Source organism: Toxotes jaculatrix, chromosome 16 (assembly GCF_017976425.1).
Source record: "Toxotes jaculatrix isolate fToxJac2 chromosome 16, fToxJac2.pri, whole genome shotgun sequence".
NCBI classification, from domain to species: domain Eukaryota; kingdom Metazoa; phylum Chordata; class Actinopteri; family Toxotidae; genus Toxotes; species Toxotes jaculatrix.
Window position 1 is genome coordinate 7,110,844 of NC_054409.1, and position 26,674 is coordinate 7,137,517.

Below are 26,674 nucleotides of genomic sequence, written 5' to 3' on the forward strand. Positions count from 1 at the left end.
GGCACTACAGAACAACAACACAACCAACAGAACAACTGCTTTTTTTTCCACAAATACCAATAGACCCCAATGGGTCAGTCTGAATGTGGATAATGCAAACTATATACACATACAGTATGTACGTGCATCCCATGTTTACATCCCATCCCAATGTTTCATTTCATTTGACTTTTTAATTGTTCATCTTACCTATAACATAAACAAAAGCACGACACCGCAGCCACAGCATCTCACTCCGCGCTCAGCCTTCTGACTCATGCTGCGAGTGACCTCAACCAAGTGGTGAAGTGAAAAGCAAACACAACAGATTCCAAAGTTATTATAGTACTAAGTCATCTTTAATCAGCTGTCAGATCTCACAATGTCTGGATAAATACTACAAAGTCAATCAGTCATCTATAACAAATGCTTTGGCTAGATAAAATGCAAACAACTGACTACAAATATACTCATTAAAACATGTTCAGTTCCAGTTTATAATACGTCCAAAACCAAAAGAGATCCTTTTTTTTTCATATTTTATAGCTGTCATGAGCAAATATATCTTGGTATTTTTACTGGACAATTCAGTTTCTCTGTCATAAATAGGTACCAAAAAAAGCTGGACCAAAGGATTTTCTGGGTTGGGGCTTTGATATCAGAAAATTTTAAGCAATGGTCTGATAGTAACTGCCACAGCGGGGCATTCCTGTCCTTTTTTCCTGCCATTTTTTTTAAACAGGCAGCATCATGGTAGCATTTTTGAGAGGCTCTCTTGCTTGTTAGCAAGTTAATATATTACGCGTACAGTTATAAGTATTTCTATAAAACCTTTCTTGAATGCTTGCATAAATGCTAAAACATTAGTAAGGGCTAATATTATAGCAGTTCTATTCAATACTAGAATGAGTTACTGTCAAGTCATTTGAGTAACAAATGACTTGACAGTGGCTACTGTTAGTAAGCAGTCGCACTGTCAAGCTCTGTGTATTCAAGTAGCTACAGTTAGTAGGTTAACTAGTAATATTTTAGCCTGCTTTTCTGGCTCCACCCAAATACTTAAAATTAAAACTCATCCTCTACAGTCCTTTGTTTGGCTTGTGGGGGTGTTAATAAAATTTAATAAATAATGCTGACGTGTTTGCAGTGTTTTATAACATAATGATCATGAAGAAATACCAAAGAAACATACTGAAATAGACGTAAGGGACCACTGATGTAGTATAACAAATAAGTACTAATACTATTTTATTTGCACTTTAGTCATTTTGAACATAGAATGAAAACACTTGCCCCCCCACCCCAGCAAAAATTACAGGTCTAGAGAAAGTTTCATTGTGGAAACAATAAAAGCACTGCAATATCAAGTTTATGGCTGTTGCCATGAAAACCAGAGAAAGAGCAGCTTGAACTAAGGCTTTTCAAATGTGTTGCAGTACTATGCATCTGTTTTTGTTTCCCCATTTACTTATTAATATTTTTAAATATAGACATACGGCTATATCACCATATTGAGACTTATCAAAGAGATAATGCACTTGAGTCCCTGATAAGTGATTTACTTTTAATTACAGATTTATTCCCTGATTGTGTTATAGTGTCTTCAAATCTACAATTTTATTTTAAATAATTACTTGAATGTGTGAACAAATTATCTTCTGCAAACACAATACACATCTTGTGTATGCAAGATCATGAGCACAGTATATCTTGTGCATGCACAATTTAAAATATGTAACCTAAAGACTTGAATGCTAAAAACAAAAACAAAGTATTTTGATTGGGGATAAAGTTGCAGTGAACTTTTGTGAACACCTCACCAACACAGAAACGCCACGCTGTTACTGCTATCAGACTCTTCTAGAGAGTTTCCACAATGAAAGAGGTAAACTTTTTTTTTTTTTAAAGTTTCTCCTTAAAACACAGTGGTCACCATCTGCATCGATTCTTCTAGAGACAAAAGCCCTAAAAGTAAAAACACAGAGATTTATTTGCAGCTCTGACATTATAAACACTGAACGCATCACAGGTCATTCCATTCTCGTGGTGTCAAACATGCTGACGGTGCAACAAACCCAACAAACACACACAGGCATCAATACACATAGTGAAAACTGAACAAACGTGTACAAACCGCAGGCATCAGAGAGGATTCACACACAGAGGATTTCCAAAAATAAAAGCTCTTAGAGGTACTTTGATTGATTAGTTGTTTTGATATACTGGGCACAAAAACAACACCAGGACTTCTGTTCTCTTTTGCCTCTGTTTTGTAATCTATAATCAATAATGCATTAAAATATTCAGTAGCTCACAAACTTTACAGAGGATCAGACAGAAGAGGAAATAACAGGCACAACATGACTCTTAAAACAGTGTAAACTTTCAAAGTGAATTAAAAAAAACAAAAGATTGAGAAGCTTTATGGAAGAAAAACATGATTCAAGACAGTGAAGAAAACGTAAGATGCGACTGTGGCACAACTGCATACTACATTTAAGCAAAGAGGACAAACATATTCTACTAAATGAAATTTGAGAAAAGATCATGAGCAACATACGAAGGAAGTCTCAAATAAAAGCTGACAAATTGGTTAAGAAGATTGTCACGATTAAAAGGCATTGATTCAAGATGTTAAGGAAAACAGCAGGCGGTGAAGTGCTGGAGATTTGGACTCAAGAAAGATTCAAATATGGAAACCAGTGCAGATCATGACTATTAATTTGGTTCTGTTTATATTTTTGTTTATGTTTATGTTTAAGTTGGCCTGGGAGCCACAATTGTGTCTCCTTGGTTAATCTGATCTGAGCTAGAGCATAGATCTTAAGGATATTTTCTACCCCAAAATTTAACAGTTTCACTACATTTTTAGGAAAAACTGAAATAATTTATAAACCTTGGTAACCTACTTGAAAGACTTTAAAGACACGTTAAAGCTAAATTAATCAATATTTTTTTATAGTAATAATGGATGACATGACTGTGTATTTTTAAAGCTGACACTCATAGTGAACCCACAGAGAATTATGCAGCATGATGTTGAGCTTTTTAGCTTCTTTCAGCTGATTGTTTTGGTTTTATGGCATTGAATAACAGAAAGACAAAGTTAGCAAATAGCTGGTGTAGAAAATGGTACATTTAGCAGCTAAAGAGCCAGATATTGTTTCTCAAGAGTTGGTGGAGAGCTGCTTGATGCCTAACCAGGCAGATGTTTGCTAACACCTTAGCCAAAACAACTTTAGAAGGTGATAATATGTCAGTTTTGTTTTTTTTTTGTTTGTTTTTTCTTCAGCACATTCCACTTCCTCCAAGTGCCCAAGAAGCGTTTTTATTTACAGCCTTAATTGTCTACAAGGCGTAAGTTTTAAATTTCAGTTCTACTGAAATATTACTTGTTTCAATGTGACGGGACTTGCTTCATGAACAAAACCTATGGAGGATTTCACTAAGGTGCTCTCATAAATGTTTAAAAATGTGTATGGAAAAATAGATAATCAGCTGTTGGCAGAAAGAGAAGACAAAAACTCATCTTTTGAACTGTGAGGGCAGTTTTTCTCTAAGTGAAAAGCAGAATGAGGTTTGGGTTTGTTGAAAACAAATACTTCTTTGTGGTGTTTCCTGTTTTTATTTGGCACACTGTATGAATAAATATACATGACAAAGTGGTCAAGCCAAAGCTGTGGTGTTTTAGCTTGCCATTAGCAACACATTACATACTTTACTTTTGACCCATTTGGCAGCCAGTTTGAAAAATCAGTCTGATGTTATACAAAACTTATGAGAGCTGGTTCACTGAAGGACAAAATAAAGATTTAATTGGCAGTAGATGGCAGGCCATAATGATGATCTCCCTTGTTTTTGGTACACCTCAGCTTGGCTCAAGATTTTTCACAAAGTAAGGCAGATCAAGGTGTTACTTGATAAGAGGAACATTGCTGAGTTGCACTTAAGTTGATTTTTGACATTTAAATAAACAGTATTTTTTATAGGATAGCATCATGGTACAAAACATGCAGCCTTTTATATTGAACTTGGAGGAATTCAGTTTCGATATGCCATGATTTCACTGGGTTTTCTGCACACCAGCTGTTAAATGGTCTGGTAAACAATGAAAAAGAAAATACAGTGTTGCGCAACAAAACACGACAAAATGTTGGTCCCCAATAACTTCAAGTGTTGAGCAAACAATTTCTATTGTTCTTTTTCATGAGTCTATAATAGTGTATTTTCTTCCTGTTAGAGACACATTTTACTGATAAATTTGTGATTTTGGGATAATTTGACATCTATGTGCAAGGGCACTACAGCAATGAAAAAAATGTATCACAAATATAAACGCAGTAAACAATTTGCTCTTGACATACATGAAAATAACAACAGCAAAAGAAGAAATGAGTGTGAGCGATATAACAAAAACAGGAAATATGACAAGAGAAATTATATTGTATATATATATATATATATATATATATATATATATATATATATATGTTTTACTTTTCTTCCAATATAAATAACTGCTCACTTTATATTCTACCAACATTGGTCATGTATGGGGCCTTAAAGCGATATTTCACTTGGTCTGATTATCTGTTAAAAAGAGATGAAAGGTCAAACTCTAAAATCAGCTGCCCTGAAGATCGTTACCTGACGTTTGGCATTTTTTTTTCCATTCTTAGAAAGTTTTATTTTCATGATTTAAAAAAAGGATTCTAATCAAATACGATTACCCTCTCACTCACCTGTTCATTTAAGTTTTTTCAGTGCAGTTATGATTGACTCAAACACCATATTTGTTATATTGTTGAAATTTTCTCAATTTTCTTTCGTTTGCAGTTAAATGCTAATAAGTTATGGCAACAATGGACCCCCAGAGCAACTGATACAGCTGACGTTTATCAAACTCCAGAGATTAAGTGTGTCCCCTTGACAGTGGAATAACGCTTTGAAAGCCAAGGCAGTAGATCAGTTTGGAAAAATATGTCTATCCTGGTCTATGATACTCCATTAATGATATCCAATGCTGGCTTTTTTCGGCCCTTGCACATGTACCATGCAGTACCCATATTTGTCCTACAATATGAATAGTTCACTATCTGCAAAAAGCAAAGTCTGACACCATCATGAAGGTCTAATGGAGAGTTAGCTGTGTCCAACAAGTATAGGCTACTAGGAAAAATAACTTAGTATGGAATGTTATCAGTGTAATGCAGAAGTATCCAAAGTATCCAAAAAATGCTATTTTTAATCAATCATATGTCAGTCCTATACAAACAAAACACACCAGTGTAGGTTACGTTAGCTAAACTTTACCCATGCTATTGTTTTAGTATCAAATATAAAGATGGATGAGTGCTCCCCCAGAGAAAACTTTAAGTATTGGCACAGAAAGCTCAACAGGCACAACAGCCTTGAACAGTGGATAACAAGACTGTGTTGACTGTGTGGAGAGAGACTGATACAAATACACAAACAAATAGGTACGCCTCAAAAAAGAAATTGACATAACAGCCGATAGACAGGTTGTCAACAATAAGCTGTCAACAGCCACAATTACTCAGCTGTTGAAGATCTTCTACGTAACACCGTAGCTAATTTGGTGCATTTGTAGGGAACTTCGAGCATTATTGAACCACAAAAAAAAAAAAAAACCCAAAAAAAAACCAAAAAAAAAACAAACAAAAAAAAAACTGCTGTGAAAAATCAACCTTTTTTGGCAAATATGGCTAAAGTCTAGAACAGGTTAGGGTGTGAAACAGGTTTAAAAAAAACACACTGCTCACACAGTTGTTCAGCCTGGTTCAGGAGGAAAACCATCAGGAATTTACACAGATTCAAAGCCTGATGTTAAACTCTTTATGGCCCAGATTTGTCTGTCAACCAGTGCAAGCCTAAACAGGGGTCAAAATCTTTTCCCTGTTAAGTGATGACCAGATCATCCTTTAAAGAGCTGAAATTATAGTCTTAAAGTTTAAAACTTCTCTTTTTGACTGACTGAAATCATTCAAACCACTTGTTAGGAGAGAAAGTGGGAGCGTGCAGAGCTTAATTCCCAGGCTGCATGTTTTAAACGAGGCACATTATGTGTCTGATAGTGATGAAACTGTCCTGTTTTAACTTCCTCCTAAACTGAGCTCAAATGCAGGCAGGCTGAGACAGTAATATCTTGAATATCCACTAGAGGGTGATAGGGTTGTTTCATTGCTGGAGGGGCAGACAGTGTGGGAGGAAAAGACAGAAAAGAGAAGAAGATGGTTAAAGGCTAGTTTTAGAAAGAAGGGTGTAAAAAGAAGACAAAAACATGCAATCAAAGATGACAGAATGAGGAAAGTAAAAGACAGGCAATGTGATGAGTAGAAGGGACAGACAACAGAGGAGCGCTGACTGGTCATTTCCTGAATCGCTTCTTGATCTAACATGCGCATTTCTTCTCGTTGGGCTGTGCGTCACCGAGCTTTGTGGCCCCGTTCCCATTGGCGGGCTCGGCGGGCGGTTTGTCGACGCACTGCTCCATCCTCTTCATGACCAGGTCCAACAGTGTTATCACTGCCTTGTCCACCTCTGCTCCTGTCGCTGCACTCGTCTCAAAGTACGGGATCCTGTGAGCAGCATGGACACAAGATATTTTTTTTTATTAAAGGTCCATAACAGTTGAAGGGTTATAGCCCGCTGCATCATGATCCCTTTCCAAATAACCCCATCCATTTTTAGATTGAATTCAATTTCAAACTTTGTTGACATTTGAAACTTCACACAGATAAAGAGTCCAGAACATTTTTTTAAATTTATGAATTGTTTTTGTCAAAGCTAGATAATTATTGTGCATAAGGGCATAAGTTTCTTATGGAACCAATCAGTGATCTGGGTGAGGAAAACCACGCACATGGATTCATAAACCAAGCAAAAGGTTGTTGGGAAACTTTTAAGTAAGACTTATGAAATGTATTTTGAAATAATAATAATAATAGCAATAACAAGTATAATAATAAGTATGGAATGCATACTTTTATTATTAAAATTATGCATTCCATACTAATAAAATTAGTCAGAAAATACTATTACTAATAAATGAACTCAGAGAAGTAGTGAAAATACTAAAAGTACCCATAAGATGTACTGCAGTGTAGCAGCACATCTGTAGCAGCATATTAGCCATTGTACAAATTCTCTAAGTGTTACAGTACAAGTTTTATCTCAAAATACCTCTTGGGTATTACTTGATACACACATATAGTATTATCAATCAAATTATCAAATCTGACTTGCACAGTGTCTATTTTATACAGCACTATGTTTTATTGTCAGTCCGTTATGTGCAACATTCAGGAGAGGACATGTGCTGACTGTATTCTCATAGTATTTCGCCTATTATTCATCTCTGCCTCAGTGTGCATAATAACAAATTACATTACTTTACCATGATCTAACCCCCACATCTTTTATTATTACCTAAGGTCTCTTATATTTTTCCCTTACACTTTATTAATCTGTGTACAAACACTGCCTGTTTTACTTTTATAAAGGTTAAAAGACCAAATACAGAGACTTGCTGATTTTCTTCATTTTGTATCTTTATAAATTGAATAGTTTGACTGTTAGACAATACAAACTAATTGGTAAACAAAACAAAACCAAACTGAAAATTGAAACAAAAACTGGTCTTAAAAGCTCTGTAAGTATTTCTTTGTATACTTTAGTGTAAACAGTCAGCTTGGTAATAGCATACTTAATCGTTTATTTAGTAGGTAGTATGCAGCATATACTCATTGAGTACGTAGTAGGCAGTAAGATAGTAGGCGGTTCCAAACACAGCCAGCATTTATTACTTCCTGGAACAGAGTTTTGTTGCCAGGCAACATCAGACTGAGGTCTTCGCTGGCTGGAATGGCACCAGGAAACAATTTTTGCCTCGTCTAACAGGAAGTCATTTGTTGAGAAACTGTTCATGTACTGTCTGTCTGTAGCGTTGTGTTATATCTCACTTCTTGTCTGTGTGCCTGTGTGTGTGAGAAAACTAAACAAACCCGTATTTATCAGCCAGCTCCTTGGCCTGTTTCTCCTGAACCTCCCGCTGGTCAGCCAGGTCTGCCTTGTTTCCTACCAACACGATATCTGGGTTCTCACAGTAGGCATTGGCCTGTAGCTGGCCTGGAAATTAATACAAAGAAACAACAACAGAATATGAGATGTGAAAATATGAAACTGAAAAACTGTACCTATATACACCTAAATGTGTGGCAGGTATATCAGGGGAACTTAAATAAAAGAGAAAAACTCTGCAAATAGTTTAATTTACTGCAGTTTTATGTTTTTTTCATATGATCCTCAGTAGGCCTACAACTTCCCTTTAATTTATGTTTATATCTGCTGAGCGGGTTGACCACCAGTGGCACTGTAGAGTAATGTTTTGATGGCAAAAGCAGAGGAAGACCCAAAACTAAAACAATGCAGGTGTAAAATGTGTACTGATCTGAGATTAACAACATACTCATCCAGTTTCTGACATTGAGGAAGCTCTGCTGGCTGGTGAGATCAAACATCAGCAGGAACCCCATGGCGTCTCTGAAGAACGCCGTCGTCAGGCTGCGGAACCTGGAACACACACGAAAAGTTAAAAAAAAAAAAACCTAATTGATACTACACTGGTATTCAGTACATTTTAAATAACTTAATTTAGTCTTATCAGACAACATCCGTATTATTTGATTAAACCTGCTTCATGTAGGGCCAACAAATATCAGTAATCCATTAGTGGTAGTGACTGGTTTAAGCCTTAAACAATTAAAATGTACAAAAAAATTGTTGTGTGTGTGTGTTTGTATCAACACCGATTAGTAATGTGACTTCCCCAGTTCTTCTGTAGCATGCCGGGCTTCTGGGTGTGACACCAGAAAGAAACATAGCTGGGTGTAAACATGACTTGTGAAGCTTTCTTTGCAAATATATGTATTCATTCAGGATAAAGCAGCAGATATCAGGGGTGTTTCCACAGCAAACAGTCTGATGAACTGATCACACAGGTGGAATAATGACTCCGGCTGCTTGATTAAACGATCAGTTCATGAAAACAGGAATCTGTTCCGTTACACTGAGCTGAATAAATGAAATTACAATTATGTAACTAACGCTGAGTCATCCTGCAGTGAGTCATCAGGCCTTTATAAACAGATTCAACAGATAAAGGCCTGTTTCAATTAAAGACCACACACACACACTTGACACATACGGTACACATGGACAGGAAGGCACACTGACACACACATATGCACAATCATAGATAGTGATCTGTTGTTTCTACTTCTAGCCGTTCAGTGTGGTTATACATGCTCGATTCAGTGAGTATGTTTCATCTGTTTACAACAGTTGTCAAAATTGGATTTGCTATTTCTGAAATTTTGCCTTGGCTTTTCAGTGCAGGTCTTGGAAAAATCCACCAAGTTACCAAGTGTTTTAGCCTTAATTTTTGTGATTTGTCCAGTTGTATTTCGTACAGGCTCATTATATAAAGAATGATATCAATTTAACTGCCAGTTATTGTCAGGCTACTGTCAGAATAGAGGACTTAATCTAGTGAGCACCTTGCCACTAATCAGGTTTAAATTTTTTCAAAGAAGCGAACCTGTTTGCTGGTGCATGGGGCAGAGCTTGGAGTGAGGTTGGAGGTTTATGTGTGTAAAGACTAAATAGCTTCTCAGTGAGAGCAATAGAACATTCAATTTCAAATGTGTTTGATATTTGTGTGAATCCAAATGCAACTAAAACCTGCACAGAAAATAAAGTCATCATTTGACATGAAAGCTGCAGTAGTAGGATGATAAAGTCCCAGTTCATAATCCAACCTACAGAGACCATAACAGGAACTGCAGCTGAACACAGCTTTGACCTCAGCTGTTAGCCAGCACCTGAAGCGACATGCCACCACCCAGGTTTGCTTCTTGTGTTGTCATTCAGTCTGAATGTAAGTCAATTTTTCATGTCTCTACTGTTTTACTGTTGTGAATTTGTCAGCGGGTTTGACTAACTGTGATCTGGACAGCAATCCTTACTCTGTAATGATGAACTCTTGTGTGCTGCAGCTGGTTGTGTTTGCGTCTCTGCAGGAAGCCTCAGACGTCATTCCCACCTCTGACTCTCCCAGATGAGACACTCTGTCACTTTCTCTGACACTCTTTACCAGCCTCGACAGCGTGTGGCTGGTATTGTTTTCACCTTGTGAGTCTGTGAGTGTGTGGGTATCATCATTATCATCATTGCCAAATCTGGTCCCTGAGACACCTACTGTCAAACTGAAGGTGGGGTTCAACAATAGGCATGGTCTGAGCAAGGGCACAGGAGGTAGGGGACAGGAAGTAAGGCAGGGGCCATTGGCTCTCCTAGCTTAGGCCCCTGGTCCTCATTTGTTTTAAGTCAAGTTCTCCTGACAGTGAGAGTCGTCTGTAGCGAGAGCTGGGGTGGAGTTTGTTATTGGGGCAGAGGATTGCTGGAGTACGAGGCTGTGTTTTTGCACAAATGCCACAACTGTTCATTTTTCATTGCCTTCAATTACTCTTCTGTCAGCTGCACTGGCTGCTGCTTGAAAATAACAGAATTCATCCCCTAAAGAATTATCAAAAGCCAAAGAGCAGTCCAAGATATTATGAGTGACATACAGATGATGAGTTAGACTAATATAAAGACAGGCAATTATCATATTAACTGTCCCCCATGATGGGAAATAAGACGCAGTCCACTGGAACAAGCAGCCCACCTCTCCTGTCCAGCTGTGTCCCAGAGTTGAAGGTGAACCTTGAAGGTTTTCCCTGTGGTCGTTCCATTGGGGTTGGACGCCGTGTACATCTGGGGAGGAAAAAAAAAAAAAACACCAGTTCAGTTTTTATTTAGCTACATACAATAAACCTGGTAATCTGTGTTGATGACTCCTGATGTCAAACCAAATGAAAGGCAGAATAATGGAAAACAACCTTCTTTACACTTTGCATATAAACCTATACCTTTGTTCTGATATTTAATCTACTCTAACTGATATGAACGGGGTGGAAAAAATATTAGAAACATCTCTCAGCACAATGCAATACAATTAAACAGCCCCGCAATGTGCAACCTCCACAATGACCATAAAGTTGAAGCAACAGCTCTGTGTGTGTCAGGTTCAACAAAACCTGGAGGTAGGATTTATTGCACTGCTGTTATATTAGCTGGCATTACTTTTAGCAAGGTGTACTTAATAAACCCCCGACTGAGTGTAAATATCAATCACATCATAAAAGAAAATAATCAACACAAGATCTGTTTTATATGATCCCATTTAAGAGTGCAGCTAAAGACATCTCCTGGTCCCAACCCTTGCGTTCAGGTTGCAGGTGTCCTTTCCAAGATGTCTAAACACCCTGTCACACCACCACCACCACAGCAAGAACACCAAGTACGTCGACACACAGTTTTTTCAATTTTAGTGAACTACGACATGCTGCTGCTCCGTTGACCAATAGAAAGACATCTCTTCCCTCAAAGACAACATCACAGAGTTGACCTTTGAGGGGACAGAGAGCTGGACAGTCCAAAATAAAGGAAGCGATCTCAGATTATTAGCTGTTTGCACCATTCCCTTTAACAACCTCTGAGTATAAACTTCTTCTGACAAGACAAATGGTTTTTAGACAGTTATGATGAGTCAATGTTACAAATACATATTTTGAATAAGCTGTGTGAACTTACTGTATTGTCCCACTAACACGCTTTATCGCCCCCTTCAGTAACTCTTGTCATGTCATCATCTGCCGCTTATCTGGGTCCAGGCCCAGGTCGCGGGGGCGACTCCCACCCAGTCCACAATGCACTGAAGTCCTACAGCACCTCCCACAGGTGAGGAAGTGGTGCCGTCCAGAGTGAGGCTCAAACCCACGACCCCGAGAGATTGAGTCTCGTGCTCTACCAACTGAGCTAACCGTGCGGCTCAGTAACTCTTTATTGAATGAAATGATGTACAACCCAGTTCAGAGAAAACAGAAAGAAGCTCAGAGAGTTATTGTGACTGACAAGCATTAACCCAGCTTGCTGGCATGTTAGCGGTTAGGTTGTGAGTTACAGCTGTAACTAGCCCTGTGAGCACTCCCTGCGTCACCAGGCTTTAAGAACTGGAGCTGGATGGATGAATTTCACTGTGCTGTCATTCTAGCGTGACCAGGCCTTTAGGTGTTAAATAAAAATGTGGCCTCCATCTGATTTCACTGAGAACTGTGTATTTATGCAGCACATTGTTGACCAGGGGCTTTACTAAGTGGCCCTGTCCAAAAGATGAATATGGTTAAGCTTTGCCGGCAACGTGCGCCATCTGCCAATCAAACCTTGTGCAAACACTCATTCAAATTCATGGATCCATTACTCAAATTCAGCTTCAAGGACTGTATTTCATCATGTCACCAGCACCCGACGCAACATACCACCACCAAGGTTTTTTAATTTTTGTTAAACACAGTGCTGTTTTTCACGTCTCCACTGTTTTATTGTTGTGAATTTGTCAGCAGGTCTGACTAACAGTGATCTGGACAGTGATCCTTACTCTGTAATGATGAACTCCTGTGTGCTGCAGCTGGTTGTGCTTGCGTCTCTGCAGGAAGCCTCAGACGTCATCCCCACCTCTGACTCTCCCAGATGAGACACTCTGTCACTTTCTCTGACACTCTGTTAAGCCTGCGTTCACACCGATCTTATTCAGAGCAGTTAGGTTGATCTCCAACCTAACTCTGCATTTTTGGTTCAGTTTCCCAGTTTCAGGTGGTGATGATATATCTTCATCTGATAGTGTGACTCCTCTATAGTGAGAGCTGCACATTTTTCAGTCCCTTCAATTACTTAATAATATATAATAATGAATATACTCACATTTTTTCCCACAAAAGCCCTGTTTTAGTCTTCATTTAACTAAACAGAGTTCCTATATGCATCAATGCTGTCTTCACAGAAACAGCTCTATAAAAACATTTGTCTTAATAAAATACTATAAAAATGTAATAATATTATAAAATCACAATCACAATCAATTTTTTTAATTTGTCCACAAAATTAAAGCTTCAACCTGACAAATTATTTGATATTTCAAAAGTATTTAAGTTCAATACCTAGCCAACATTGAAAAAGGGCAATTCAAGAAGTTATAATATCTTATTTTAGGATGATTCAATTTTTCAAAGATGTTTTTTGTTTTTGTTATTAATTTTGTTTTAATTTTACTTTTTAAGAGCAAAATATTCATCTATTTTTTTGCTTGAGCTAAAAAGAAACAAGTCTGAAAGAAGACTGCACGGCATGATAACATTTACATTTATTCATCTGGCAGAAGCTTATGTACAAATGACGTACACACAAGGTTCAGACTAAGATACAGGAGAAGGAGTACTCTTTAAGAAAAAGTGCCTCAACACTCATGAAGTAACGTGTAAGTAACATTTCATTTTGAAAGGTGAGCGAGTGAGTGACTGTAAAACGACGGGGCTTGTATGAAATGGAAGGTGTTCAGGTTTACGGCTAAGCCAAAAACTGCAGAGCACCAACTAAATTCTGGTTCCACATGTGGCTTCAGGATCCATACTGACAAAACTGAAGCATAGCTGTGATCACACATTTGTCTGCCAGAATCTGCCTGATTCTGGATACAATAGCTTGAAAACCAGGTGTGACCTTCACACACACACATACATACACACTCACACACACAAGAGGTGAGGAACAATAATCAATCTTATGAGTCATCCCGAGCTGTTAAAGCAGCACTGTCAGTATTTCAGACATGTGAAGGCAGCACAGCACAAAGGTGACCAAACTGCTGACCAAACCAAGCCTCGCCCACTCTCTGCTTCAGATGATTGCATCTCACACAAGGAGATCTGGAAATGTTGATGGTTCTTCAGACAGCTGTGGTAAGCTTAGACGTATTCACAATGGATTCCAATATTGACAAGTATTTACACTGGGGGAAAAAATTCAATAAAAACCTTGTCCACTGCTGTCTATGTGTATGATCAATAAGCACATCCAAGTATGGCTACACGCACCGGTCAGCCACAAAATCAAAACCTGTAACTGGTTTGATGTTGTGGATGATCTGTGTCTCATTAGCCACCTTTCAAAGAATTTTAATGAGACTGTCCGCTTGTCATTATATGTCACTGTCACATTTACCAGGGTCAATGTGCATCAACTCTCAGGAAAAGCAGCAATTTTATCACATTCATTCCCCAGATCACCACATTACACAAATGTCATTTGACTATTTTTGGTCAGTATGGTGATCCCATTATATTTGGTACAGGCCTCAACTTAAACCTGTCAAATGGTTTTTGTTAACCATGACTATGATCCTTTCATAACCTTAACCAAGCAGTTTTGTGCCTAAGCATTAACAAAACCTTAAAGATAGCAGCAGTTTAGATACTTTAGATAGTTTAAATACTCATATAGCTCTAAAATCTACAGCCATTCTACAGCAACTCAACATCAGCTTGACCTACTGTATGTGCTACTTTGGGTTGTACAATGTTAATGGCAAAATGAAAAACAAAAAACAAAGATAAGGCTGTTTACTGACCTTGTAAAAAGCAGCAGCCCTCTTCTACAACAACAACAAAGGTTTCATCTGTTAATTTGCCAACCAAGTGAGGCAAAGGAGGCACCAGATATATATATCCACTATATGGTTTTCATCTTAAGTCCTTTGAACATATTATTACATGTATCAGTCTGTATCATGTCTACTGTGGCAAAATTCATTCAATGCTTCCTTATGAAATATTGGATTCTTTACAAAGTACAAACCAAAGAGAAAACCGTTGCTCTGACCCAGAATTGGCAGCATCACAAATGGAGGCTACGCTTCATGAGAGGAGCCACAGAACCACAGCTTTTTTAAGTGAGCAAAGTTGGGTCAAATTATATCTGTGCCAATTTCTTTTTTTTCTTTTTTTTTCATTTATTGATACCACAGAGACTAACAAGTCAACCTAAACCATCTTTTCACAGGTACCTTGTCCCAGGTTACTGGTGGATGAGACCCGGGTTTGATCTCCCTGACTGTGATTCAGCTCAACAGCTGTTGTGGGAGAAAATCAGCAGAAAATCCAGACCGGACCTGACCCACTGTTGGTGCTTCAAAAAGTGAAGCCCAGAGAAAAAACGCCTGGGCAAATGCCACGGTAACCATGGTAACCGAGCCTGCATTACATGTGTGTAAGGTGAGCAAAGAGAACTCAGAGAACTGACGTCTAGTTAGAGAAGCTTGTGATGAATTAACTGTGATTCAAAACTAGAAAGACCAACAAAAATATCTGGAATCCACTTGTAATATACACACACACACACACACACAGCTTGAATAGGAGATCAGAACTCACCACTCTCTTTTCCCTGAAGTCGATACCGACTGTGGTGATGAACTTGGGGTTGAACTTGTTGTCTGTGTATCGGTACAGGAAGGTGGTCTTCCCCACGCCGGAGTCCCCCAGGGCAAGGAGCTTTATAAGGTAGTCATAATCCCCATCAGTCATAGTGATGACCGCAATAAACCTGGGGAAAACAGACAGAGATGCATGTTAACATACAGACACGCACACACACACACACACACACACATACACAGAAACTCTGTGAGCATTCAGGGTGTACGTAAAAAATAGCCTGTGACACGAATAATGAAATAGGAGAAAAGAGTAAATTAGAGGCACTGACATCAGTTAAACAAACCGATGTACAGAAAACACACTCAGTGATGGAAAGGAGGCAGTGTGTGTGTCTGAATCTGTGTGTGTTGTTATACTACCCACTGCTGAATTATGGGAATGGGGATCACAGGGTCGTCCTGACCAGAACAGGACTTTCTGGGAAAATAGTAACTGTGTGTGTGTGTGTGAGAGAGAGAGAGAGAGAGAGAGAGAGAGAGAGGGAAAATGAGAGAGAGCATAGGTGGGGGTGGGGAAGGGAGTGTGTTTTTGTACGTCTGAGTACGAGAAAGCAGAAGCGACAGTGAACATCATGAACCATGTGAAAATGCAGTTTAGTAAAACTGCAACAAAAAACCATAGAAATGTGTCTGCTGTAACAGTAAAACATGAAAATCACATGACAAGCAGTGGTGGAAAATACCAAAGCACAGTATTATTAAGTAACGTCCTTAAGTGAGATTTTGAAGCACTTTAATAGTTTTTATAGTCCTGCCTGACTACATGTCATAAGGAAAATAAGCTGATAATCTTATACAACGCACAAATACATGAAAACATAGACAGTGCTAATTGTGGTCAGAAACCCCACAGGAGCATAAGTGGAATTTCTTACCACTGCTAGCATTATGTTTCCAAAAGCAGGTGTTTGTATCATGCACACGACACAACATACAGTATATGCATGGACACGTGCGAAGTGATACACATCACTGCCACTGGTTTAATTCTCTTGTGCTGATCAATGGTTGCCAGAAGATGCAATGCGTTAAAACAGGTAGCCAAGAGGGAGACTTCTTACAAGTAAACACATGTGTAGATAACTCATGGTTTCAACTATTTAAATAAGAGCTCTACAGCCATATCAGCAGCTCTGGGAGGCTAACATGCGTACATCAGTTAGTAGAGACGGCATTTATAAAGAAAAGGAATGCCGTTTTCATGTGAACTTGAATGTATCTAGTGAGTTGCGGTCTGTTGTCTGTTTGCCTCATGGCTAAATGCGATATATTTAGAGAAAGAAATCATAAGACTCATTGACTCAGCTGAGAGGAAGCACATATAATGCTGTGCTTTATTACAATGTGGTCAGCGATTAACCAAGAACGTTGATCTCTTCACAAAAAAAAAAACTCATTGTACCTCGGACTGTACAGTGAGAATCAGAGTGATGCCATTCACCAATAAACACAGTACACTGACATCTGACACACTCAGTCCTCACTACAACTCTTCTCACACTTAGGTTTGTATAAATAGCAGCTATTTCCAGTAATTAGAGTAGAAAAAGCAGCTTTGAATGCAAAGTCACACTATTGTTGCATTAAATTAAACTCAGTCAGTCTAGGAATATACTGTAAAAAAAAACTACTGATCTGGTCCTTCCAAACGATCCCTTTTTTCCTTTATCTTTGTAACTACGTTACACCTTTCTTCCCTCTTTCTTCTTGCTCTCACGCATTTAGCATCCATCAGACCTGAGACTGATGAAGCCCTCTGGATGTGTGAAGCTGGTGGGTGAGACAAGGGGGAGGAGTCGAGCTTATTGATCTGTCTTCACTGCAGGAAAACCAGGAATGTCAGTAGTGTGATCGGTCTGTCAGTCAAGATTCCCTGAGGGTAAACCAGTCAACAGCAGCTCTGTCAGCTGACGGCAGAGAACAGCACGACTCACAGTCATCCCAACGACGAAGAACAGAACAGAATAGAAAGTAGAGATTTATTTTATTCATTTACTTTTCCAAATCATTGTGACCACCTGAAATAGGTCACCTACAGAAAATTAATAAACAGGCCTAAATAGGCTTTATGGAGCCGTACTATTTTGGTTCTCACTGTTCTCATAGCTTCAAACAAACAAAAACTCTAAAAACCCACGGTCCACTACCAGCTCTGAATCAAACAGCAGACAGACATGGTTAGAGAGTAGCTGGCAAACACAGAGGAGCACCTCAGTGCTAAAGAGAGAGATATTTCCCTTGGGAGTTGGTAAAGACTGAAAAACAGCTAAAAGAGAGGCAATATTGGACTTAAATTCTGAGGGTGGCCAGAAGCATGACTCTGAATGAATGCTAATGTCGCTCCATATCTGATAGATATGTAAATAAGAAACTGTGGGCTAACAAGTAAGCTGTTTCAACTTGAAAAGTGATTATATGTCAATGTTATTCACATTTACAGTGACATTATATGTATATTTTGGTAAAAATATTGACTACTACAAATATACTAATACAACAGCCCGGCAGTAAATCCTACATTCATGAAGGTTAAGATGCTCAGTTTTTGTAACAACTGTTCAAAGGGCGTTTATAGACAGTTTGTGATGCTGTTGAACTGTGTGCAAAACATCTTTCATGTATGAGCAGAATTCATTGCAGCACTGTTCAACGGCGCTGTATTAATCTTAACTAGGTCTACCAAATAAAGCAGGCACTGCTTGCACACCTAATAACAGAGTTGTATACACCATACAGCGACAAAGAGAATCATCGGTTCACAGCTCTGTCACACTCAGGTTGTAGAGGAAAGGTTTTCCCTGGTGCCTGCTCAACATTGTATCTCAATAACAAGCAAGAACAAAACCATAAAACACACAGCAACATTAAAAATGGATGAGCAATCACATACAATAGGAGAGAGGGGAAACAAACAGGAGAGAGAGGACAAACAAAGAAGAGGAGAGGGGAAAAGAGAGGACGGAGTCTACAACAATCTAGTCCTGCTGCACGGAGAGGAAATAACTTAAAAATTTGTTTGACGCTGACATATCAGTGTCAGTATCAGAGCATCTATCAGGAAGCTGTGTTTTGCTATTGCTCCTCTGGTATCCTTCAAATATGTGAGATAAAAAAAAAAAAGATATCACTGCTTTCAGTTTGACTCAGCTACACAAACAGTTTGCAGCTCCAAAAACTAATAGTACAATTAGATAGTTTGCGGGTATTCAATGTGCCAGAATGTGCCTAGATGTACAATCAGTACACTCATGCTGTTTTCAACACTTTGTTATTCTGGATCACAGATCTAAAGTACTATTATCCTATTTCACTGTGAGTGCATGTGTGTTAATATCTCAGTTGACTGTAGTCTATAGAATGAAGGTTTTCTGTCCACTGAAATGCTCGAGAGCTTCTTATTTGAAACGGTTACAGGAAGTGTTGAGTTTCTGGAAGCAGCATAATGCAGTAACTTTAACAGGGCAAATGCGAGCAAATCAAAATGAGGTTTCCTACTGAAATCTGACCAATGATCCTTTCCAAACAGAGGGAATTAGAAATAAAGGCCTGTTATCTTCTGCAGTTGAGGTAAATAAAGGCCCCAGTCACTATATGAGGACATATGGTTAGCTCATAAAACATGTTGCTACTGAACAACCTCGTCTACACTTTCACTTGAGTAAAAGCTTAAATATAGGACTTTTACTTTGAAAGGAGTATTTACGCTAATGGTATTGTAATTTTTAAGTAGCTTATTCTTTTTCTCACCAAGACATGAAAGTTCACATCAAGTTCACAAGTTCCTGTTCACATCTTAAACATCAGATATGAAACAGAATTTTCCTCCAAATCTGCATCTATGAACAATCTCAGATCAGTTAAACAACAATCTACATTAAGCCAACACACAGCTGTTGAACAAAGGCTCAGTAATCATCTCTTATACAGCAGCAATACATAAATGTTTTATTTCCTGATCTTATGAAACTATTTTCTAGCTCCCTATCACAGTATTTCTACATGTAGTGGATGCCGTACAAAGTATAACACACCCATGTTGTTACTTTTACAATCAACAGGCTAAATCCCACACTGAATTACTGCATAAATCAATTCCAACACCAGAGAAATCTACACCTCCATGGAGGAGCATAAATCCACCGAAGTGTAATTTCCACCATTCAGGGCTGTGCTGGGCTTAACACACACAGATTTATTGCACACTGCATTCAAGATTAAAAACAAAGCAAGAAGAAGAAGTATAGATGATGTGGAGTCCTACAGCATGTTTGCTGCTATGATGTACAAATATGCTTGCATTACGAGATGAGAATTCAGATTTTCTGACCTTAGCGAGCTGGCTATGACAGATCTCTGATTAGATCATGTAAAAGATTGAATGTCTTTTACATGATCTATTGTTTCATTCTGAGAGGACAGAGGTCTTGCTCATTCATGTCTTCAAATGCAAATAACAAGAAGAAACAGACTGAGAAATACGTTTACGTTTATGCATGCATCGTTTTTTTATGAATCTTTTGTACGAGTGTAGCTTCCAACACTAACAGTGAAAAATACAAGAGGTATTATGCAAAGATTAAATGTATATTGCAGAAAAATGGGCTTTAAAACAATAAATAATAGTCAAAATTGGCACAATGATGATGAAAGGCATTAAAGGTGGATAATCACATGCTGTATGTCTCCCACATATAACCCCTCAAACTGCTGCTTAAAAACTTTGTTTCACAATTATCTACCACGTATAAAAGGTCAGCAGACGTTTGTCAGAAACCTTTATGTTTGACTGTTGTGGCCTCTGCATCATTTTTAACAGATCAGACAACTGATTTGTTTTCCATCTGTCCTGTGGACTCTGCTGAGGGCTTCTGATGTCATTACCAATCTATTTTCCAGAGTAAATGATCAATAACCGCTAAAATGGATGAAGATTGACCCTTGATTATCTAATTTGTCCAGACGTCCTCCAGGTCTACGCCTCTGATTGTCCAAAACCTTTCAGCATTTCAGACCCACTTAGCAAAGCACATTCGAGAGGACACAGCAGAAGGATCAAAGCAGCTGGGGGACCTTGTGGGTACTGCTTTACAAAAACTGAAATTTGAACTATTACTTATTCTTATAGTTACATAAATAAGCCTTCCTCTGCGTGGGAATACAGATAAGGTTTAATCCACACATGGTGCGGCATATGTACAGTGTGTGCTTGATGGTAAGGGCTCACTCATCTTGTAACTCTGCCTTCTGTCCAGTATGTTAAATTGGTTTTAAAGTGAGACCACAGAGTCTTACTGTGTTCGGGAGTCCACTGGCTTCTGGAGTCTGATCAGACAGACTATGAGACACTCGACTCAGGTGTACTGTATCTATTTATTTATACATCAGTGAGGCCCACCAGGGCTTCCTCGATCCCTCCTTAATCCCACAGCAGGAGGTGGGCTAACACCTGTCCAGACAGCTCACACAGCTGGATCTGAAAGGTCAGCATGGAAATAGGAACACGGTGAGGCAGGAGAGGAGGGACGAGGAGGTCAAAGAGCAGAAACTGGGCTTGTACTGCATGTTTATTGTAAAGCACTATCACTGGCAGGGTTGGGGTTAAGGTCATGGAACAGTCATGGATGAATATGGTTGGTTTCAAACAAACAGCGGATCCATCCATCCACTCCAGCCTCCTCCTAATGTGGATTTTGTCACACTTTTTACAACTCCCATAACAATTACACACAATTTATTAAAATTCACTCGTGGAAAAAGGATGACAAAAGTCATCAGCATACTTCCTCCGGGAACCACGAATCTCTGTACAAACTTTTGTGCAAATCAATACTGCAGAGAGTTGAGATATTTCAGAGTAAAAGTGAAAGTCTGACTTGCTGGCAGAGCAGGAAGGAATTTCAGGGGATCACTAAGCTCCGTAGAAGCCATCCTCTGGGAACAATGAATGTCTTTACAACATTTTATGGCAGTTAATCCAATGGTTCATCTTCAGAGCACATTCATGTCATAAGTTTTACTCTGCTTTGCACTCACAATATCTGGCCATGATCCAGAGGATGGAAGCAAACCCCACCTGACCGTTTGTAGGTGGATCACCCCTTTCGAGCAGTGTTCAGCAACCAAATTCACAACTGTCCCAAAAAAACAGGACACCTCTCTAATAAACTGAAACATGGAATATTTTTAAATCACATGCAGATATTAAAAGATGAAATGTAAAAGGAAAGAGTGCTAAAAATGCCATTATTATTAACTTAAATTCAAGATGTACTCGACCATTAAACAAGTCAATAAAACAGACTACTCATGTCTTATTTCTTCAACTTAACACTGAACAACAGAAGGACCAGTGGCTGAGCAGATTGTGTTTACAGTACTGCAGTAAAAACCTGTGACATTTCCATCTAAATCAATATGTTCTGCTGTTCTCTGACTGTGGTTGCTTTAACACAGCAGTGACCGGGCTCACAGCATATCCACTTCATGAAATCATTTCCATTTGCCCGCAGTCTGGTACTTCTTTGCTGCCACACAGGAGGTGATGGCTTTTAAGATTTCATGGTTTCTCTGCAGCACATAACAATAATTCTGATGGGTTTTTTTCTGTGCATTGATACCCAGCACAGCCGCACAGATAAAGAAGAATGCTCTCCACCTACAGACACTCAAGCTACACAACTGAAGTGCAAAAGAACCCAAGAGCAAAGACAAAATGGCAAAAATGGAGACTGAAAACACAAAGGAAGCACTAACAAGTCACACTTTAACAAGCAATCTTCAAATTCCAAGTGCAAAGCTCTTCGTGTCCTGATAATATAATAAACAGACCCTTTCAAGTGCAAGACCTTAATTCTATTACACCCAGCCCCATGAAACCTGACCACATCGAAATCAGAACAGAACATTGTGGAATTTAAACTAATGTGGAGAGACACAACTGAGCATTGTGCTGCAACCTGCTGGTCTCATGACTCCAATAGTCGCTATGTTTTTTGTTTAACCGCGTTACGTTTAATAGCTGAGGACTAGTGGACAACAAACTGCTGAGATAGTTGTAATGTGAAGGGTTTAGGCGAAGAACTTTTTTCCCTATGCTGACTCTATCATTTTTTAGTATGCCCGCTCATTATGGCTTTTGTAGGGTGGAGTTAGATAGCAGCGCTTCTTTCTCTAACAAATATTATTTATTGATTTAGAAAACATCCATTCTACTTTCCTCGGCTACTTTCTGGCCGACCCATCTCCACTCTGCCCCGTTCAGCACTTTTCTCTCACATTCTACTCAGCTCTTCTCTCCTTTTCCTCCAATCTATTTTGCCTTCATTGCTCACTGACTTGGAGGTCATGTGATCCATCAGCTGACTGAATTTGTGGTCCTGCTGTTCGCCCCAGGATATGAGTGAAACACACAGTATCATTATCAGCTAGAGCACCCGCTCTGCTGTCTGGTGTCTACTGGGTCCTAAAGCAAAATGATGATGTGGCCTCACTGCTTGACTGCTGCAGTATATACACTGTCATGGTTTTATCACCATTACACATCACTGTTACACAACATTGTTACTTGTGGGTTTGCGCCTGTTTGTCAGTTTGTCTGTTTTCCTTCTTAAATTTCATGGAAAAGAAGAAGAAAAGTACAGTTTTGTTGTGTTTTTTTTTCACTTTAGGTAAAACCTGAAGTCTACATACCAAGTTGAAGTATACATATTATTACTACAATTTAATTCAAATTAACTGTTGTCTGGTTTACTGTCAAGAGCACATGGAGCTTCATGGTGTGTTGTTATACAGAAATGGTGATACAAATCTAAGCTATTAATTCTGCTGCTTCATTACTAACTTGTCCCATGTGGACTCTAAGCCTAAGGCAGAGAAACTGATCTAATTTCTCCACATGAGCAATAGTCTCATTGCAGTAATGGTTTCAATTAAAAATCTCTAAAGCCTTGAAAAAAATATCAGTTTTGGTAAAGGTGATGCTTCTGTCCTTCATGAAATGTCTCTGTCTTTAAACACATTCAGGAAAATGTCTCAGTATGACAATTTCAGAACCTCTGCCTTTAAATTTCTCATTGACATGCTTTTAAGCTGACAAAGCACGACGCTAATACTTATATCATCTTCTTCATATCATTGCTGAAGCTATATGATGTTTACACTGAGTGAAACATTCAATTGAGGATCTCCAATTTAAAATAGATTCTTACTTTCATGCCTGAAGTCAGCTTTTTGCTTTGGCATTAATATCTTTATTTCCAATTGCTGCCTGGTGTCTGAGAGGAAATTGGAAATCATTTAACCTTTGACCCCTGTAACAGTAACTGGTTCCCCACCCTTCAATTTGGCCCCGAAGTCAACCCTTACAACCCTGGTGTGTTCAGAAGTGAAAGGGTGAGTGTGTGTGTGAGACGAGGAGCGAGTGAAAGATTTTTTCTTAAATCAAAGTGTGTTTATATGTTTGTTTTCTCTCCTGAACCAGAGCAGAAAGTATAACTGCCATATCTTTGCACTGATTAGTTTTACAGTTTACAGAAAAACACACCTCTATCTATAATAACTGAAGAACTAATATTAATTCAGATGTGCCGATGGATTAAAACTAATCATAACATTTTTTTCAAATTCAGATTGTCTTCTTAAAATTCCAGCCAAGTGAAACAATCAGGCTGCTCAAACTTCTCTGGTTAAAATCAGACACCAAGATTAAAACTGTAAAATCTGTGCTACCAAGGATAAACAATCGAACCTGACCGGAATCAACCTGAGCTCTATCCAATCAGGTTACTGTGTGTCCAGTCACGTGATCTAAGCGTCCTGTCTGAAGAGAGAAAAGTATCCTTCGTAGCCCTGATGTTTAAGTTGGAATTTTTCATCTTTCAGTTTTGGCTGATTTGAAATGTTCATCCCTTTCAGCAAACGGAATTCAATTTATTTGAATACTGGGCACTTTTAAGTTTCTATCCTAATTCAAAGAGGTGATAATGACATAACTCAAACCACATAAATTCCAATTTTCAAAGCAAAATATTTCAGTTGCTATAATTTCAGTTGGATTTCAATTTCTGTATTAAATAGTAGTAACTACATTTCACAATAAGGTATTAAGTTGCATATATAAGATGTTAATTATTGCACCTAGCTGGAGATGCTGATGTCCTACTCTGTGGCCACTAGCCTCATTTTACTATGATACAGAGTACTCTCTACCCACAGGAAGTGCCACACCACACTGTCCACAACATCACTCAAAAACTAGAATCAGCTCAACAGGGGATTTAACCACAAACACACAGTGTACATTTAAAAACATGTTCATTTATTTCTTTAGGAAGAAAACATGGTGAAATGAATGAACATACTCCACTATACAATGCCTTTATCATGCGCAAACACACACACAGATCACTGTCCTCCACTATGAATAGACAGAAGGGAGTTTTACCCTGCTAATATGTCACATGGCTGACTCGTTAAACACAGACACAGAGAGAAAAGGGGGATATGAGTGTAGCAAACAACTTCTCCCAAATCATATGAATTATTTCAGCTATAAATTATGTTGTTTGACACAAAAAAAAAACAAAGCTGACACTTCTGTCACTGCTGCGCTCTGTCCATTTTATCTTTTATCTTTATCCTTGGATAGATGACTGCTTAACACTATTCTGAGTTGTAAATTATCTAAAAATACTGGTCTTTTAAAGCCTTTATAAAACAACATTATGGAGAAAGTAGGCTTAGACAAAATAAACCAAAGCTATTTTATAAATACTGAGAAAATGAACATGGTATTTTTAAAACTGCAGAACGGTCCATTTTAACCTTAATAGGCTTAAACGTCTTTTTTTCATCAGAAAACACTCATTAAATGTATGTAACCATAAAATCTGTGTGCTGGATCTAATAATGATATTAAAAGAAAAACACCCCAGTTTCTATTGACATATTCCTTTATCCATATTGCCTCAAAATTTGGCCAAGAGCATGATTCCAGTATTTCATTGCCACAGGAGGTTTTACACACTAGAAACAAACATAGTCATGTGATTCGTATTTTTCAAAGTTGCGTTTTCATCATCATGCAGACAGACCAAATATTTACCTTAGATTCTGCTCTGTTATAAATCATGAAAAGAGGAAATGCCTCTGATATATGAGCAGAACAGAGCACATGAACACTTTCTCTCACATCCAGTGAGCCCTGCAGCCAATTAGTTTTCTAACATCTTACAAGTTATAAATGACTTTGTTTAATTGACACTGTTCACCCTCTTTAGTCAAACTAGTTTGAAGATCGTGCTGTTCAAACAAAGTTAATGGGTTTTGCTTTATCTCCCGCAAAGTACAAGGGGCTCCTGCTGCAGAGCGTTAGACTTTAAAGTCCAGTTCACAAGTCGCTTTTAAAAAAAGAGTTCAGAGCAGTGAATGAGTGTGCTCTGGATGGTAATTAAACACACCAAACATCAAAGAGACTCAACCTGACTGGAGAACAAATTCAGCTGCAAATGTTCAATGTACTGGTTTTAACAACTGCTGGGTTTTCTTGAGTCGTCATATGTGTGGTAAAATCTGCTTTTAGGAAGGTTAATCAATTCATTGACCCCCAAAAAATTTAAATAAAACCAACAGGTATTACTATGTTACTCAATATTATTTGACTTCTCTGTACTGGCTGCTACTGAACACTCTTTTTTTAATGGCTCAGAAATATTTAATTCAACCAATTAATTAAATAGCCGCCCACATTACATTACTTTAACAGGAATAAATAGTGCATTTGATGAGGACTATTTTCAGGGGTGGATTAATACACATTTGATGCTATACAGTACAGTGACAGAGGATAGAAGATCAAGCTTTGTCTTTACAGCAGTACTGAGCAGAAATGCTGGTTTTGGTCTTTTCGTGATTTTTGTCCACGGTGAAAAATGTATATGAACTAGCCTCAAACTTTGAGGCTGCTGTTACTGCATAAAAATATCTCAGTGATCCAGTATGAAGCCCTGGTCTCACAAGAAAATGGCACAGCAAAGTTAATCCATTTGTACTCACAAAATATTTGGTTTTAGAGGCTTGGTGATGCAGCTACTGTAGCTGGCGAGCTAAGTGCTAAAACACTAGCCAGACAGAGTAGCCAGCTTACAATACAATACTTTTTTTTTTTTTTTTTTTAAATTAAAGTAAAAAAATGAAGTACAACTTAATGTAACAGGACAAACTTTCAAGCATTCACAGCTCTCTCAG

The 26,674-nt window shown here is 38.3% G+C and overlaps 1 protein-coding gene across 2 annotated transcripts in view; it reads right to left on the reverse strand.

The window, feature by feature from the left end:
• Nucleotides 1-1,607: 1,607 nt before the first annotated feature.
• Nucleotides 1,608-26,674, reverse strand: part of LOC121195501 (ras-related protein Rab-27B-like) — a 46,964-nt gene continuing 21,897 nt past the window's right edge. For both annotated transcript variants that reach the window (XM_041059001.1, XM_041059002.1), the window contains exons 2-6: nucleotides 15,366-15,537; nucleotides 10,727-10,815; nucleotides 8,468-8,571; nucleotides 8,004-8,127; nucleotides 1,608-6,578 (exon numbers count right to left, since the gene is read on the reverse strand). In XM_041059001.1, coding sequence (XP_040914935.1) covers nucleotides 6,392-6,578; nucleotides 8,004-8,127; nucleotides 8,468-8,571; nucleotides 10,727-10,815; nucleotides 15,366-15,518 — 657 coding nt within the window. In that variant the 5' untranslated portion in view covers nucleotides 15,519-15,537 and the 3' untranslated portion in view covers nucleotides 1,608-6,391. The remainder of the gene's footprint in view (nucleotides 6,579-8,003; nucleotides 8,128-8,467; nucleotides 8,572-10,726; nucleotides 10,816-15,365; nucleotides 15,538-26,674) is intronic.